Raw genomic sequence first — 18,643 nt, 5'->3', positions numbered from 1 at the left:
GGGTGAGCTACACCTCCTTACTGTCACTTTGTTATTGGGGTGCATTCGTAAGGAGTGTGCTCATATAGTTCGTTTGTTATGGAAATAAACAAGAGAAAATAGACCAACATCATGTGCTTAAGTATATGTCAAACTTAAAAAAAATGGGGGCTGGTGTATGTTTATTGGTTTTACCTTTCATTACAAGGTCAAGTTTTACAACCATTTTCAGAAGACCATGAAAATGTTAAGGATAAATAACAATTAGGAAGACCAACCACTTACTAATAATAAGAAGTAAACTAACAATATAGAAACAACAGAGAAAGACCAAGCTCTCCTTTATGTCCCCTATGTTGACCAGTAAGTGTCTTTCATAAGCATTAGTGGCAAATGAATATTGAAAAGTTTATTTTCTTTGATCACAAATTGCAGAAATTTATCATATATTATAATGTGGAATGAAAAAAAAATTAACATTTCCTGAATCAGTAATCAAGGATTAAAATACATATTATCAACTAAATTGAACTTTCACTCTTTGCAGGAAAAGTTAAATTATGATTTGAATTTGTGAAAAGATGATTCAAAAAGTCTTATATTGAAACAAAAAGAACGTGGGAAGACTGTGTGTTGTGTTATTCTGGAGGTAATTGAAGAGGACAGTGATTTACGAAAGAGATAGTGTCAAACAATGGAAAGTCCAGATTGGATAGTGTATTAGAGAGAAGACAGCAATCGTGTTCTTCTCTAAGATGCAAAAGCATTTGGGTTCACTCTTTTCCAATAAAGTCAGGCAGACAGATGATCAGTGTATTCACTGAATGTGGCCTCCCTCTGACATTGTCCTATTTCCATATCTAAAGAAGTTTTTGGTTGGCTATTGATATTTTACAGATATTCCAGAACCTCTCATGATGATAAAATCTGTGTACTGAAAAATGTAGGACAGTCTTCATAGATCTGAAATGACACACTGTCAAAAAATAAGTGATTTTTTCTGTACCTTAAACAGTCTTTTATTGACAAGCCAAAAAATTTTCTCTTTATTTGAGTATGTTTCTTGTAGCTTGAGTGCACATGTAGTAACATTATACCTGCTACTATTAATTTAGTTCCTTCAGATATTTGGATAAACTGAAAAAGAAGCACGTTTAGGTCCCAGACAATGTGATTATGTGATGAGATTTATCAGCTGATGACTGATAAGTGGAAACACACTATTGATATATTCTTGTTGTGTTGAGTGACAAAACACCACCATACTGTATAATCCGTACACAGCCATATGAATGCATTGCCGAAGAAATAGATGTGCAAACCATAATAGCATATGTTCAGTGTGTCTTCATCTATTAAGTTATCATAGTACTTGGCTGATGTAGCTCATTGTATTTATCATATTGTCCTGGATTAAGAGTGAATGCAGCATACATTATCTAATATTAAAATGAGAGGAAACTGTTAATACTTTATCAGTTATTTCAAATCGTCAAGAGCATCTGTGATAAAATATAGTTTGTAATGTTACCTGCTATCTCCCACTTCTCTATAAGGAGTTATAATGTTAGACACAAGTTGTGTGGAAGATCTGTTTATTTGAGACAGTCTTTGTGTTGTGCCTGTTTGGGATTCAGCATCTCTGATATATGATGAGTGGCAACTTTCCTTTTCATAATATTTTTTCTGTTATTAATTTTATATAAAACATTAATGAAGACACCATTTTGTTGTTGTCTTGGGTTTTTGAATTATCATTTTGTACACTTATATGGATATAATGTTTTGTTACAGGCATGTGAAATCACTACGGGATTATGGAAAAACTATTATATGGCCATCACCACCAGTGGCTGTACGCCCTCTAGTGCCCCTTCTGAAAAATATTTACAGTCGTTGGAGAGCATGGATGATCCTAAGGCCAATTCCAAGAGATGAATGGCCACAGCTGAAGCTCAAGGTATATAATTACTACAGAGTACCAGCAAAAATTTATTGAGTTACTACTTAATGACATGGGTACATTTCTCATAGTCCATATATACTGCTTTTAGATTATAGCTGCATCAGCACTGCGAGGGAAACGTGCACACTGGGGGCAAACACGCAAGTGGGAAGGCAATTATCTTGCCCAGAGTAGTGAAAACCAGAATGCCAATCTTTTCATGACAAGTGTTAATAGCCTTCGTTCATCAGACAGGTTCCAGAAGGTGAGTAAAGATTCTTTAAAGTTAGTAAACATTTACAATTTTATATACCAGTGGTTTCCAAACCTTTTGGGTCCACCACTCCCTTGACCTGAGACATAAACACTGGTGGCTCAATTAGCACACAACATCCAACACTGATACGTAAACTGAAGTTTTTTAGAAAACTGAATAAGAGTAGTTGTTTCTTTATTAATTGTTGACATAACGCATTTTAATCAACTATTAATATTGTTATATTTTATTCTTGCAATGAAATCTAGGGTGAGAATACGCTTGCTGCTTCATCATCAATTCTTCAGATCTTGGCACAGGACTGGAAATGGCAATTCACATCTCTTTGCCCCATTCATGATATATACTTAATGTTGATCAATGCCCAAGCTGAAAAATCTACTTTAGTAGGACGTTGCAAAAGGTGTTAAAACTTGTAGGGTGTTGTTATCTACTTGCGGATACTCTGTTTCACCACATTCCAAAACTCCAGCAGCGATGAGGACATTAACCTTGATTTATGTGGCGAGTCTGGAGAAATATTAATGAATTTCTCTTGTTCTTCAGTGGTAAATGATCATGGAGGTTCTGAATGGAAAGGATCTGTGATCCAGTTGTGCTTATCAACTTCTTCTTGAAAGTACTTCAAAACGTAATCACTGAGTTCAGTCAAATGATTGACAAACACAGACTTCAGTTCTTTAATAATCTGAAAGTCATTATCTTCTAACACTTGTGGAGAAGAGCGGAAATCAATATCTTTATCATCCAACTTCTTCTTCCACGTTAGTAGTTTGTGAGGTTTCTTGCTCTTTGCTGCGTGGCAGGTAACTTGTAAGATGAAAGATGAGCATTTGTAGGAACGAAGCATGCTAAATGAAAGATAGTTTTTCCTGTATTTTTTAACCCATGGGAAAAGTATTGTTGTGGTTTGTTTACCAAAATACTGCGATTTGACTCCAGATGTTGTTTCATTTTACTACGAAGCTTGCTTTCAGTAGCTAGGACACGTGACACAGTGTGGTAGTTCATTTCCAACACTAGTACACATAAAATTGAAATTCAAGTAACTGTCATCATACTTTCTGCATTGTCATCTATTCAAAGTCTTTAGAGCTGCATGATAATCTGAAGTATTATGTTTTGTACTTAAATTTAAACATTTGTCCTTGCTAACAAAGAAAGACATATTAAAGAAGACAAACAACAATTATAAATGATCTGCATTCACTTAAACTAACCTTCCAACTGATTGTTACTGAATAAATATAAATGAGTCATGTAGTACAATTCGACTGCCATCTATCATGCTGACATAGAAACACACGTGCTGGCCTGCTAGATATCACTACTAGTGCACATGTTGTTCCTTTAATCAGAGAGCATACTGCACCAAATTATTCTTATGAAACCACAGCGACGCCCCTACTGTAAGGTTGTGATGCCCATAGGAGCTACGGCCCACAGCTTGAAAACCACTGGTATGTACTGATCTTCTCTTTCATACAGTCATTAATGCTTACATTTGCTGTGTTTGTTTTGGGGATAATATAACGATGGTAGTTGTAAGGGGTGCACATTTTATTATGACAACATCCACAATGCATATTCCTGCTCCAGTTTCCTAAATTGAACACCTTACTGTGTCACAAATGTCATCTGCTAGGAAACAACCTGTTAATGACTGCAGTTAAATGATAATTTGATTTCATTGTTTAATGATAAAAGTATGATATTCTTCCAATATGTATTCCCTTTAAATGAAAAGGATATGGCCGATTTCCTCCCCCATCCTGGGCCACTCCTAGCATGTTCTCTGTCTAAAATACTCTGGTTATTGACAAAATGTGAAACGCTAACTTCTTCCTTCTACTTAAACTGATTGGTGTAGCCCTTTAAATTGTTACTCGAGTTTTAATTTGTAGTTGCATTTGAAGATAACAACGTTGTAATACAGTGAAACCCCGCTTTTACACTTTTCAATTGACTTTAAAAAAAAGGTGTAAAATGTGCAAAATAACATTTTAAATTGTAGATGTTACGTATAGGATTCGCTCATGCATTTTCGCACTTTACGTATGATATATTTACATAACAGGCATCAAAAGACTTGTCAGGGACTTTTTTTATTACCTAATAAAAGTTTATTATCTAATAAAAACCATTGATGTAACTGGAATTGATAACTGCCTGGGAAGTAGAAACATTTGACTTAATTTCAAATATCATAATTGATGTTTTTGGAAAGCCTGCAGGTGTCATTCATTATTTAAATAATGAAATACTGCACTAGTTACATATTTTTTCTTGCTTAATGACGTGTTTTGAAAATTTTTAATTTCAAAGGTCATAATCGATGTTTTTCTGAAGCCTGCAGCTGTAATTCATTATAATGAAATTGTGTTATTCTGCCTCTCATGCGCTGTAGTTGTGTTTTTGAGGTTATCAGGTACTTTGCCTCCTCAGTTATGTAGAAAACCACACACATGCAAACTGTCACTCATACTGTTTGTGTAACATCACAAAAAATAATACGAAAATACTTCACTCGACAACGAGAATAAATTCTCAAAACACTTTTTGTTCAACATGAAAAAAATCATAACCGGCATTTGTTTAAACTAAAAACATTTGAGCAAAGCAAAGTGAATGACGGTGTCAACTAGCGCTACAAGATGCCACACGCGAAAACACACTAAATATGGTTCGGCAAAAATGTCATGATGATCACAACAATCATGAAATTGCATTTGCATGATAGAGAGTTTGGAAATGATTGTGAATGGTCATGATATCTTTATTCGAACGAACCTAGTTACTTCCATCAGCCATCACGCCAAGTAGTGTTTGGCAGTGGGGGGAGGGGGGGGGGAGATATGGCATGAATTGTTCCAACTTTTACACGTTTACTGGTTCAAGTCCTCTGAGTAGAGTGCCATGGTATCAAGAAACTTAGCGGTGTAATATTTTTAAACACTGCTGGACGGCCAACATGCCAGCATCATTTTGTTTCTCGACGAATATTTTTTCATAATGCGTAAATTATAAATATGTTAATGCAAAATTGGGTGCAAACTAACATTGTGGGCATAGGAAATTTGACAGAAATGATAAAAAAATTTGTAAACGGTGGGAAAACGTTAATTCCAAGAACATAAAAGTGGGCTTATACTGTAATTAACAGTAACCTCAAATTACCTCATACCATGTCCATAAGTGACATATTTGGCTGGAGTAGTCACATTAGCTACTCTTGACAAGTGGGTTCACTATAATCTTTATAGCCAAATTTAACAAGTTCACAGTTGCTCAAATCCAACAACATGGCCGATATAAACTAATAGCAAAACGTTTGGCTGACCTTTGTTATCTGTCACTACTTTACAATCTCTGGTACAGTTGAATTTTTGTGTGCCCTAGCCATAAAACCAACAGTCTGCTTAACTATGCTGCTGGTTCATAATTAGCTGTTTGTTGTAACTAATGATCTACTCACCCATACATTTTCAACAGGCTAGTTTTATGTCTTCAACACTTGATAGAATTTTTTTAAGAATGGAAATAGCAGTTACATGAGTAAATATTTTATGTAGCAATTGCTGCAAAATTGAAAAATGTTAATTTTTACATTTTGGTGAGGTTAGCAGGAAAGCAAAGTTTAACAACAGGTGGCTGCAGTGGCACTTCACAGTGCCATGCTGTGCTGAACATTAAATTTGTACATAACTTTCAATTTGAAATTTTTGTAAATGTTTGTTGAAGAATGCTTTAGAAATAATATCTGCATCTACATCTATGTTCTCAAAATGCCTTTTGAAATGCATGTCAGGGGTACCTTCCATTGTACAAGTTATTAGGGCTTTTTCCCATTTCATTCATAAACGGATTGTGGGAAGAATGATAGCTTAAATGCCTCTATCTTTGCTGTGATTAGTCTAACCTTGTGTTTGCAGTCTCTATGAGATCAATATGTTAGGGACAGTAGTATATTCCTAGATCCCTCACTTAAATCTGGCTCTATAAACTTTGTGAGAAGGCTTTCACAGAATAGTTTTGAGTCATCAGTCTTCTGGCTGGTCTGATGCAGAGAATTCCTCTCCTGTGCCAATCTCTTCCTCTCAAAATAACACTTCCAACCTACATCCTCAATTATTTGCTGGATGTATTCAAATCTCTGTCTTCCTCTACAATTTTTACCCTCTATAGCTCCCTCTAGTACCACAGAAGTTCATCTCTTATGTCTTAACAGATGTCCTATCAACCCATCCCTTCTCCTTGCCAGCATTTTCCATCTTTCCTTTCCTCTCCAATTCTGTGCAGAATCTCCTCAATCCTTACCTTATCACTCCACTTAATATTCAACATTTGTGTGTAGCACCACATCTCAAATGCTTCAATTCTCTTCTGTTCCAGTTTTCCCACAGTCCATGTTTCACTATTATACAATGCTTTGCTCCAGACATACATTCTCAGAAATTTCTTCGTCAAATTAAGGCCTATGTTTGATACTAGTAGACTTCTCTTGGTGAGGAATGCCCTTTTTGCCAGTGCTAGTCTACTTTTGATGTCCTGCTTGCTCCGTCCATCATTGGTTATTTTGCTTCCTAGGGAGCAGACTTCCTTAACTTCATCTACTTCATGACCATCAATCCTGGCGTTAAGTTCCCCACTCTTCTTTTTTGTGCTGCTTCTCATTACATTTGTCTTTTTCAGACTTACTCTGACATATTCTGTACTCATTAAACTGTTCATTCCTGAACGGAATGAGTACAGAATATGGATTGAGAGTAAGTCTGAAAAAGACAAATGTAATGAGAAGCAGCAGAAAAAAGAACAGTGGGGAACTTAATTCTTTTACAGTTTCACTAAGGACAGAAATGTCATCCACAAGTCATATTGTTGATATCCTTTCACCTTGAATTTTAATTCCACTCCTAAACATTTCTTTTATTTCCATCATTGCGTGTTCTATGTACGGATTGAACAGTAGGGGCAGAAGACTACATCCCTGTCTTACTCCCTTTTTAATCCAAGAACTTTGTTGTTGGTCATCCAAATACACACACACCAGTCTCAGTTACATGCATGTTTTCCCCTCTGCATACCTGAAAAAATGAGTCAAGATCTCCTAAAGATTGGACAGACGTGAAATTTTAGTATTATGCACTGCAGATATTGGATGAACAAAGTATACATTGTAAAGGGTACGAGGTTTGTTAAAAAAATTCTGGAACATTAATAATTTCACACCAATGGTGTGTTGCGAGCAAAATGCAGTTGGCATCTTTGCACACACCTGAGTTTATTATGCAATTGCCAGAAGTTTCATTTTGCTATGTCTGTTATTGTTCAGTGCTGTATTGAGTATAACATTGCATGGCACAGTTTGTGACTTTCGAGATTGCACAGTTAAAGGAGCAATGCATCTGCATTATATTTTGTGTGAAACTCAAGAAAATATTGAAAGAGAGACACCAAATGATGCAGGAAGCGTATGGTGATGAGTGCTTAAGCCATACTCTGTGTTATGAATGATTCACATGGTTTAAAAATGGCTGGACAGAAGACAAAGATGACCCTTGTTCAGGACATCCTGTGATGTCTACTGATGATGATCGTGTCAGGAAAGTCAGCGAAATTGTGCATGCCAATTGAATACTGACTGTCTGAGAAATTACAGAAGAATGTAACATTTCAGTTGGATAATGTCATGAAATCCTGACACAGCATCTTGGAGTGCATCGTGTTGCTGCCAGGTTTGTACCAGGGTTCATGAGTTGAGACCAGAAAGGTCTTTGCCTCGCAATCTGTGAGGAGCTCTTGGATCGCCCAAATGAGAATGGATGTTCCTTAAGAGGATCATAACTGGTGATGAGATGTTAGTCTATGGTTATGATGTTGAGACCAATGTTCACGCAGCACAGTGGGTCGGGAAAAGTTCTCAAAGACAAAAAAAAGTCATTAGGTCAGGTCAAATATCAAAGCCATGCTGATAGTTTTCTTTGACTTTGAAGGATTAGTTCATCATGAATTCATACCCAAAGACAAACTATTAATCAGTGGTACTATTGGAATGTGTTACTATGCCTGTGAGAAAATGTGGGAAGGAAACAGCCTGAAATTTAACGAGACAGTTCTTGGCTCTTGCATCATGATAATGCACCTGCACATTCATCCCTGTTGGTGCGTGACTGTTGCACAAAAAATGAGATCACTGTGGTGACTCATCCTATGTGCTCTCCAGACCTGACCCCTGCTTACCTTTTTTTATTTCCAAAGCAGAAAATCTCATTGAAAGGATGAAGATTTGCAACAAGAGATGAGATAAAAGAAAATTTGCAGATAGCACTTTTTGCAATCCAGCAAGAGGTGTGTCAAGACTGTTTCTCGAAGTGGAAATGGCAGTGTGAGCGGTGTATCAATTGTGGAGGAGAGTATTTCAAAGGAGACCATGCACAATAAATAAAAGCTAAGCATAGAAAAATTTTGTGGACAAAGTTGCAGAATTTTTTGAACAGACCTCATAATGTGACAGGGATGTTGTAATTGTCACTTTTTTTATTTTTTTATTAACACCTACTCCTAGTTGTGTAACTGATGTATAATTATGTAGTATACATTATTGTAGAGGTATATTTTGACTGCCTTTTTAATTAAATGTATTTTAGTAGTCTTTCATCTTGTTGTACAAGTTGTAGAACAACTTTAATTCCTGATAGAAAATGTTGTTTGATCTTCTCATTTCTTTTCTGTTGGTAACTCTAAGACCAAACTGTCTCTTGTTCCATGATCATATACAGAACTATTTGTGGCATACTCTATCTCGTCAGAAAGATACGTTAACTTATTAGTGGACGTTAATATGAATTGTGTCCATCCTTCACCATTATGATAGCTTCAACTCTGCTGAGGACACTTTCAATGAAGTTGCTGAATATCTGTGGAGGAACTGCAGCCCATTCTCACTCAGGAACTGAAACCAGAGAAGTTAGTGATGTTGAACACTGTGGCCTGGAGTGAAGCTGACATTCTAACTCATTCCAGAGGTGTTCCATTGGGTCCAGGTTGGGACTCTGGCCAAGTCATCTCATTTCAAGGATGTTATTGTTCACAAACCATTGCCTCACAGAATATGCTTTATGGCAGGATGCCTTGTCATGCTTATACAATCATCATCTCTAGACTTTTCTCTTACTTAACACAGTACATGTTGCTGTAAAATTTGTTAATATGCTTCTGCATATAATGTTTTCTTAAGTGCAATAAGGGGGACCACACCCTAACCATGAAAGACATCCCCATACTCTAAGACCACCTCCTCTGGACTTCAGTGTTGACTCTACACATGATGGCAGGTAATGTCCCATAGGCATTTGTTAAACCCAACCCCTTCCATAAGATTATCATGTGGTATAGCATGATTCATCTTTCTAAATCACTTATTATCAGTCATCCACTGCCCAGTGGTGTGGCCTTTGCACCACCTCAATCATCACTCAGCTTGTGTGAATTTTGAGGAGCTGCTCGACCATTGTTGTGCATTATTTTTAACTCCATATGCATGGTCACTATGCTAGCGAGACTGCTGGTAATGCTTTAGAACTCGTGAATTATTTCTTCTGCTGATTTTAAATGACTTTGTACCACCACCTCCGCAGTGCTCAACAGTGCCTGTCCATCAGTACATGAGGTGTCTGGCCTTGGCTTAGCTGTGGTTGTTCCATCGCATTTCCACTTCACAGTCACATCATCAACAATTGACTTGGGCAGCTTTAAAAGGGTTGAAATGACCTTGACAGGATTTTTTACACAGGCACCATGCAATGACTAATCCCTGTTTGAAGTCTCTGAATTTTTCTGACTGACCCATTCTGTTGTTACTGCTTCGCTGCTGGTAAACACTTACTCCCCGCCTTCTTTTACACTTCTGGGTTTTCCTCTATTGACGTGCAGTGGTCAGTTCTGCATTACGTATAGGTGTCCATACAGTTTGATCAGAGAGTGTATTTACAATTTTTTTTTTTTTTTTAAATTGGTAATAGGTAGGTAGATAAACTTCATTGACTCAGTAATGATACCCATTTTATAAAAATATTTCCTTATAGTGTACTGAATTACTACTATTAGTATTTCTGTGGTTTGAAAATTGTGTCTGTCTGATCCACAGAAAAGAATCCTTAGGTAAGAATTGAGAGTACCCAGGAAAAATATGTCACTAAAAGATATTGGCAGTTATACATGGTGAGATGATCTTAGGGGCATAACATGCTGATGGTATTCTCTACGCCATTGTCTCTGTGTTCATTCCGTGTGTGTCGAAAATTAGTTGCCATCCTTAAACCTACACTATTTAAAAAATTATTATTTTTGTTATTTTCCCTCATTGAGCTGAAGTTGGTACTATGTTTTCTTCGTGTTCAGTGTTAATGTCATGCATGTTAGTCAATTTTAAGTGTTGTTGCAGGTCTCATTTGCTTTCTCAGCAGGGAGTTCTATTGTGGCATTAGTTACTACAATGTTGCTGTCATCAGCAAAAATAGGTTTTCTTCTCTTTGTCTTATATTGTCTCGAAAATCATGGATAGAGCTTAAGAACAGAATTGGTCCTAATATATCACCATGAGGAACCTGATAACTGTTGCACAAAAACTTAACGTCATATAAGGTGATGGCTATCTTTACCTTTTGCACCCAATTTTTCATGCACCTCTAGCTTAGCGGTTCCTCTTATTTCTAATGCTTGTAGTTTGTTTAGTGGTATTTCATGGTCAACAGTGTCAAAAGTCTTGGACAGATCTAAAAATATGTGTGTAATCTTTGTCAAGATTTTCTAATATCACTTTCGTCAACTGTGTTACAGGTGTTGCAAGACTACTTGTTGTCTTGCTAACAGAATATTATAAACATTCATAAACTCGGCCAAGCACACACACAAAATATCAATTTTGGTGTACTATAATCAAAACATTTATTTAGAACAAACCCCAGAAAAGCACATACAGACTCACTAAATAGTCATGTCGAGCTGTAATCTGAACGTTAATTGAATGACGGCAGACACAGTGTCTATGGAAATAAACTGTATCATCCAAGTTTGAATAGTATCACACTGAAGTTATGCATTTGGAATCAACAGTCACAGAGCATTGCACTGTACCAGAGGGAGAATAATTACAGTGTTCCTGGCGGCCAGTGTGTGAATGCATTTGACAGCTATGACAAATGAATAAGTTGTCGATTTGCTGGTGGTGTGTGCTGATATATTTCATTACATGGCCTATGTTGTACTGCTGCAGCCTCAGAATTGTTACTGTGCTATATTAATAAAGTTACACTGTCAAAAGTTTTCTCCAAATCTACAACTGCTATAAATACAGGTTTGTTTCTTTCAACCTATCGTCCAAGGTATGTCATGGGATCAGAATTTACCTGCTTGTTCCTGCATTTCTATGGAACCATACTTATCTTATCTGAGGTCAGCTTGTACCAATTTTTCCACTCTTCTGTAAATAATTCAAGTCAGTATTTTGCAGTTATGACATGCTGAATTAATGGTTTTCTAATATTAACACCTGTCAGCAAGTGCCTTCTTTGGATTGGAATTATGTCCTTCTTCTTAAAGTCTGAGGGTATTTCACCTCACACCAGTAGTTTTGTCGTAGCTGGTTCTCCCAAGGATCTCAATAATTCTGAGGGAATGTTGTCTACTCCAGGGTCCTTGTTTGCACTTTGATTCCTACTTCCTCTTCCCTTTCTACAGTGTGATTATAAGTGAAGTTCCAGTTTCAAAACACTGTAAAAAAAGAACCACTGCTCAGAACAACTTCAAATATGAATAGAACATTTTTGACCAAGGGAGAAACATTTTGAAAACAAAAAATTTAACAAAAATGTTTCCACTAGATTGTGCTGTAAGCATAACGTAAATGTGTTCAGCTGCAAAGGACAGAGGAATCACAATATGAAGGCTGTGGTGTGAGTTGCACATTAAACCAACTGTACTGTGCAGTGTGCATGACTGCACATGTTCAGTATTCAACAGTTGTGGCACTGTTACGTACATAAGCCCATTCACCTTGGCTAGGTCATACCATATTGGATGACAAAAATTGATTTTAATTGTCCAGAGGTAAAAAACCATGTAAAAAGCAACAATGAAATCAGTTTTTAATTGTCCAGAGGACTACTTGAACTTCCAGAATATTGTATCTAAGAGGATACCATCATCATTTAACCCTGCATTAAAATAATGGCTGTGCTTTCCTCTTGTTTCCTGCAATTTGCAGTACCCATACAGCAAGGCCATGTTGGGTAACATTACAAGAGCTGTCAATTACCCAGACTCTTGCCCATGCAATTACTTAAAAGGCTGCTGCACTTCTTCAGGAACCATGGGTTAGTCTGACCTCTCTGCTCCATTGCGGTTGCACCTACAATACAGTATCACAGAGGCATGCAAGGCACTCCACCTCAGCAAGGTCAGGAGCAATACGGGTCTGCAGTTCTGTCTCATAATGTAATTTCTTAATTGAATTTTTCTTTCAAACATTGTCTATTACTGATGTTGGTCTTTGGTTACTGTTGTAACAGTACTTACCATTTGTGGCATGCCAAAAGCGTTCAAAATTTTTGCTACTTAGTTCATCCTTAGCACTTGTGTGTACTCACATCTCCAAATAGGATAAATCCACGATCTCAGTACCACTCAAGTCAAAAGAATGAATTGCGTTATCACAGCTAGTTGTTTGTTGTTATTTAGGGTCGAGAGACAAACTATGTTTAGTAAATATGTTGGTAGAAACAAAATATTACTGAAAGTAACAAATAAGTCATTGTAATTTAACAGTGCCTCTGATGAGGACTTTCGGCATAGTCTAATGTGTATTTAATGATATTTTTGTCATTGATATCCTCAGAACTAATGTCATTGGGCAGAGATTTCTGCTAGTGTGTCCCATTCAGATGTTACTAATATTATGATTGTTTTTTTCTCTTTCGAGCTTGAATAGTGAGGGCAATAATATAATAGCATCTGCCAGCATTAGAAGCTGTGTTGCAGTTTTAGATAGATTCATTCATACAATGATCATAAAGCTGAAACCAGTAGAACATCAATAAAGTTGAGCTGAAATTTACTTCCACTTTTACAGACTACATTATTTGATTATCTCTCCCAAATGTTTTGGATATAGATCTTAGCTAAAGGACCTCACTGGAGCCATGCTAATGTAGCAAATCGTCTACATTTAATATTTTCATAAAACAGCTGACTGTGGAGTTGCAAGTTGAGTTCTGGATGCATCTTTCTGCTGATATGAGTGAGAAGGTCATTTGGTGTGTGGAGGTGGGCATACAAGAATAGGGGAAAAAGGCTGTACTTCAATATAAGCTCATGATCTCCTGAAATCACTTTTCACAACAGGAGAAAAGGTATATGATAAATTGTTAAAAACATTATATCCTTGTTTTCTACAAAAATAATCAATACAATATGGTGGTCATAATTTAAAAACAGTGCATAATTATGAAAACTGGGTGTAACTGATATTCGAGAGCTAACAATGATACAAAATCTCATTATAGACTAAATTTTATGTCCATGTGTGCAAAGTTTTTATTAATCATGTAGCAAGATATGCTCCATATAAAGCCATCTACCATTGATTGACTGCAGTGCCACTTTTAATATATATTTACTATAATTTAGTCCAAAATATGGATAAACTTCATTTCACTTTTTTATCACTGGATCCAATAAATATTTTTTTGTATCTACTGTGTGAGCCACTGTTGTGCTAGCTTACAAGCTGGGCTCTTCATCATTGTTGACTCACATATTTGAATCTTAATTTTAGCCACTTTTTAAGTATGTGCATCTGGGACAATACATATTGGCTTTGATGTTGTTTAGAATTTTCATATAGATAATATTATCAATAAAACAGTGTGTTCTGTTACAACTGCATAGCAGTGATGATCCAAAGACATAGACTTTTAGGAAATGTTAAAAAAATTTCATCTTTTTCGTTGATTGACTGCACTTTCAATATATGTGTACTATAATTTAGTGCTAAATGTGGATAAACTTCATCACAATGATAAACTAAAATACCTCAGAACATGACAGCTATTTGATACTTCCAATGTACAATGTGTTTCATGTCAGAGAAGTTGCTCAGTGTTTTTGTGTAGTTTGATATGTAGGAAAAGATAATGAAATGTGGTGCCTTACTCAATTTTAAAACTTTTTGTTTGGTTTTGTTTTACTAAAAATACATACTTTTAGTGATTGCTAATATACAATAAAAATGTAAATGTTTCCTGTTTCTCTTCCCTGCTACAGTCTTTTGTTCTTTCAGGTCCTATTCTCATCATTCATTCGCAAGACAAACAGGTTCAGCAAATGTGCTGACAGAGCTTTGCTCATAACTGAGAATATGCTGTACAAACTGGAAACAAATAAGTTCAAACCAATGCGAAAGGGCTCTTCAATTTCAGAGGTAGGAAATATAGTAATTTATTTTTTGTGATACCAATACAAAATAGGAGCAATAATAATAAAAAATAATAACTACTACTTTTTGTCCTTGTTCAGGGCTTGATATCTCATGTTTGGAGCCTTCTGTGCTACAAAACGTAAGCGTTGGTATCTCGATATTGTTAAGTTGTGTGTGCACTGAAACTTTTTTACTCACAGAAAGGAGAACGCCATTGTTTTAGGTTTCCTGCATGCCTTCTGTGAAGTTGAAGTTTTGCATGTGGGTTATATATATTCTTGAGTTCAACAACATGTAGCTGTAACATAATACATTATTCCAGAATGAGATTTTTACTTAGCAGTGGAGTGTGCGCTGATATGAAACTTCCTGGCAGATTAATAATTCATACCAGCGCACACTCCGCTGCAGAACGAAAATCTCATTCTGGAAACATCCCCCAAGCTGTGGCTGAGCCTTGTCTCCGCAATATCCTTTCTTCCAGCAGTGCTAGTTCTGCAAGGTTCGCAGCAGAGCTTCTGTGAAGTTTGGAAGGTAGGAGACGAGGTACTGGCAGAAGTAAAGCTGTGAGGACTGGGTGTGAGTCGTGCTTGGGTAGCTCAGACAGCAGAGCACTTGCCAACAAAAGGCAAAGATCCCGCGTCCAAGTCTCGGTCTGACACACAGTTTTAATCTGCCGGGAGGTTTCATAATACATGATTATTGAACATTTATTTCAATCAGTTTTTTGTTCTAGAGATATTTGCAATGTTATTAGAAGCAGTACTTGTGATTTTTCTTTGTTTTCAGTTGTTTTACTGTTGTAGAATTGAATGTGAAATCCTCCATGTGTCCAATTAGATCCCTTGTGCACGGTGAACTCACTGTCTGCGCCAGTAAGTGCATGGGGCTTAAACTGTATGAAGACTGATGGTCTTATTCTCATTGAAATATCTCCATTGTAGTGTGCATGTGGCATCCATCCATTTTTACTTTTTATCACAGAGAAATGTTGTTGGTACCATGCTTATCTTGAAAATATTATAATTACTACATGTAGTCCTTATTGCAAGTAGAGAAAGAAGTGACTGTGCTACCAAAAATAGATGATTCAGTGATGTAATCTTGAGTTTGACAGATTTGTGCAATATCAGAAATTAAGTAAATTATTTTGCATTATTGAAAAGCATTTTGACAAGTAATACTATTAAGCAGTTTCAGGACGGGGAATCCATGTGGTTTTGACCATACAGACATTGTAAGTTGTTAGCTAGCATAAGAGTAATGGAGAAATGTTGTAGATTTTTTGACTGAAATTAACTTCAACATCAGAAAAAGTAGGAACAGTATTAAATCTGTTTTATCTTAGTAATAAGGAAATTTGACAGAAAAATTATGACACTTATAACACTGTTACGAACTCACGGACTCTTACTGCTGTCTGGTACACACCTGGAAAGAGCAAACTCTGTGTTTTTGTAGTAGTATATATCATAAATTTTGTGTGTGTTTTTTCTGTACTTAAGAGGTTTAATTGTTGTACTTTTGTAACTGTAAAGCATTGTCAGGCAGTCTGTAGCACAGTTTTCATTTATGATGAACAGCCAGCTTCACAGCCCATATGGCATCACCCTCCATTGGTGACTTGTCAGGAGGTTAGCAAGTTGTATATCTAGGTTTTTGTGTGTGTGCATTTATAGTTGATTCTTAAGTTAGTAATACTGGGATGGCTAGGATGTGGTGCATGCTGTGAGCAGACACAGGAGGAGCTGGCCACAGTTCGTGGACAACTGAATGTGCTTTTGGCTCAAGTCAGTCATCTTCAGGCTGCTGTCTAGGGTGTAGCAGTGGCAGAGTAGTATCTGGCATATTGCATGAGGCACTTCAGGTATTGCTTGTTTCGCCCATTTGCTCTTTTACTGAGGCACCTCTCAGTGTACCCAATATTTCCCTCACAGGAGGATGTGTGGCAGGTGGTAATGTATTCGCATCACTTGAGGTGGAAGGCCAGTGTGAAGCCTAGCCATGTGGAGGGAAGGCGACATTCTTTTCGAGGAGCATTAGTGAGAAAATTTAAAGGCTGACGGCAGAGTAATTCTGATGCCATCAATGTAAATTTCGTGTAAGGACTGTGAAGATAATATTAGACAGATTAGGGCTCATATGGAGGTGTATAGACAGTCATTTTTCCCTCGCTCTGTTTGTGAGTGGAACAGGAAAGAAAATGACTAGTAGTGGTACAGGGTATCCTCTGCTATGTACCATATGGTGGCTTGTAGAATATGTATGTAGATGTAGATGTAGAACCTAGAGGAACCATCCAATACTTTGAATAGGAAGTGTGTATTTGGAATCCTGATAGCCTTATGAGAATGATTATGGGATAAAAGCAGCTTATTAATTTATAATAGCTATATAAATCAAGTGAAAATAATGAATTTGGAAATCCAAGAGTGATGAAGCTCAAGAAAGAGCCTTATTTGGTTCTGGAATGTATGTGGAAGGTGCTAGTCTATCTGCTACATTTTTTTTAGGCAGATGCCAGACATATTCAGTATTATTGAAGTCTAGAAGGTACACTGGCAATTGTCCACCAGATGTGTTCTATGAGTAAAGGCACTGTCAAATAAAAAAAGAGAGAACTGACACTGAAGCTGGCTTGTAGTAACACAAAAGACCCGTGTCTTTATGAAAGATGTCTCACTTGAAGCTGGTTCTTGAAAATTTTGAAGTAGGCTTTCATTGTGTAGTTTATGTCTATCTTTCGGCATCTGGTTCAATTTTGTCAGCATCTGTGTGATATTCCAGCCTGGGTCAAACAAACCTATGACATTTGTGCTGCCCTTTTTTGTTTACATTTGATATCCTTTGTTAGTAGTCCTATTCATATATGTTTGAGCATATTCTAGGATGCATCACAGAAGTATTTTGTACCTGATGTACCTATTGCTGGTCCTATATGATTTTCCCATCTCATATCCCTACAGACTGCTCCACCCATGTGCATGTATAAGTTGACTGGTGCATTGATATAGTAGTTGTAGGACACTATGTTTTTTGATTTGTATATTGTTAATGTTGTCTGCAAGATCATCAGTATAGAATATGAACTAATAGGACCCCAACACGTCTCTAGGGTATACCTTAGTTAATTCTACATCTGTCAATGACTTTCTATCCAAGGTAACATGCTGCATCGTTTCTACCAAGAAATCGTCAGTTTCACTTGATACCCCATACAATCGTTCTTTTGATAATAAACGTAACTGTGATACTGAATCAAATGAATTGACTGGGGTAGTACATTTGTACGTTCCTTTGTGAAGGACTGTTTGAATATGGAGTTCAGCAGCTCTGCTTTTGCTTTGCTACACTCAATTTCAGTTCCTGTCTTGTCCCCAAGTGTCTGGATACTAACCTTGGTGTCCCTAATAGAATTTCTGTGGGGATTTGTGAGAAATTTTTCAGTGAGATTCTTCTATGTTTGTCACTGAAGGTTTCACACATTGCCACTTTGACTGTCAAATGAATTTCTTTCAGTAGCTGTCTGTCTATAGCCCTATACTTTGTTTTATACATATTATGCAGTAGTTGCTGTTTCTTTAGAAGTGACTTTACAGCGACTGTAAACCATTGAGAGTTCCTCCCAAAATCAACATTTCTACTACGTGCACATCTGTCCAGTGCATGGTCAACTGTTTTTCAGCTAAGCGTTTTTCCTTCGGATACATTCATGTAGTAGGAACAAACATATTATTATTATGTAGTATTCTGCCTAGTGGCAGGTCTGTGTCTTCGTATGGAGAATTTCTAATGCCAATGTTCCCTGTCTTCAGCTTCTTCCTTCAGTCTGCTGTATCTCTTCCCATCTTTTAAGTCATCCAAAAGTTGAATTCTTCTTCTTCTTCCTCATCCTACCATTCCTTTAATTTTGCCTTCAGTGACTTTGTGTATGGGCCATCCCTGTCGAAGTGTGTGTCCGATCCAG

General features: G+C 36.8%; 1 protein-coding gene across 1 annotated transcript in view; it reads left to right on the top strand.

The window, feature by feature from the left end:
* Positions 1–18,643, top strand: part of LOC126251468 (unconventional myosin ID) — a 156,002-nt gene that overhangs the window by 104,653 nt on the left and 32,706 nt on the right. The window contains exons 14-16 of the mRNA XM_049951907.1: positions 1,774–1,939; positions 2,034–2,189; positions 14,539–14,679. Coding sequence (XP_049807864.1) covers positions 1,774–1,939; positions 2,034–2,189; positions 14,539–14,679 — 463 coding nt within the window. The remainder of the gene's footprint in view (positions 1–1,773; positions 1,940–2,033; positions 2,190–14,538; positions 14,680–18,643) is intronic.

The sequence above is a fragment of the Schistocerca nitens genome, chromosome 4, assembly GCF_023898315.1.
Source record: "Schistocerca nitens isolate TAMUIC-IGC-003100 chromosome 4, iqSchNite1.1, whole genome shotgun sequence".
NCBI classification, from domain to species: domain Eukaryota; kingdom Metazoa; phylum Arthropoda; class Insecta; order Orthoptera; family Acrididae; genus Schistocerca; species Schistocerca nitens.
The sequence above is the reverse complement of the archived record's forward strand: the minus strand, read 5'-3'. Positions and strand labels throughout refer to the sequence as shown.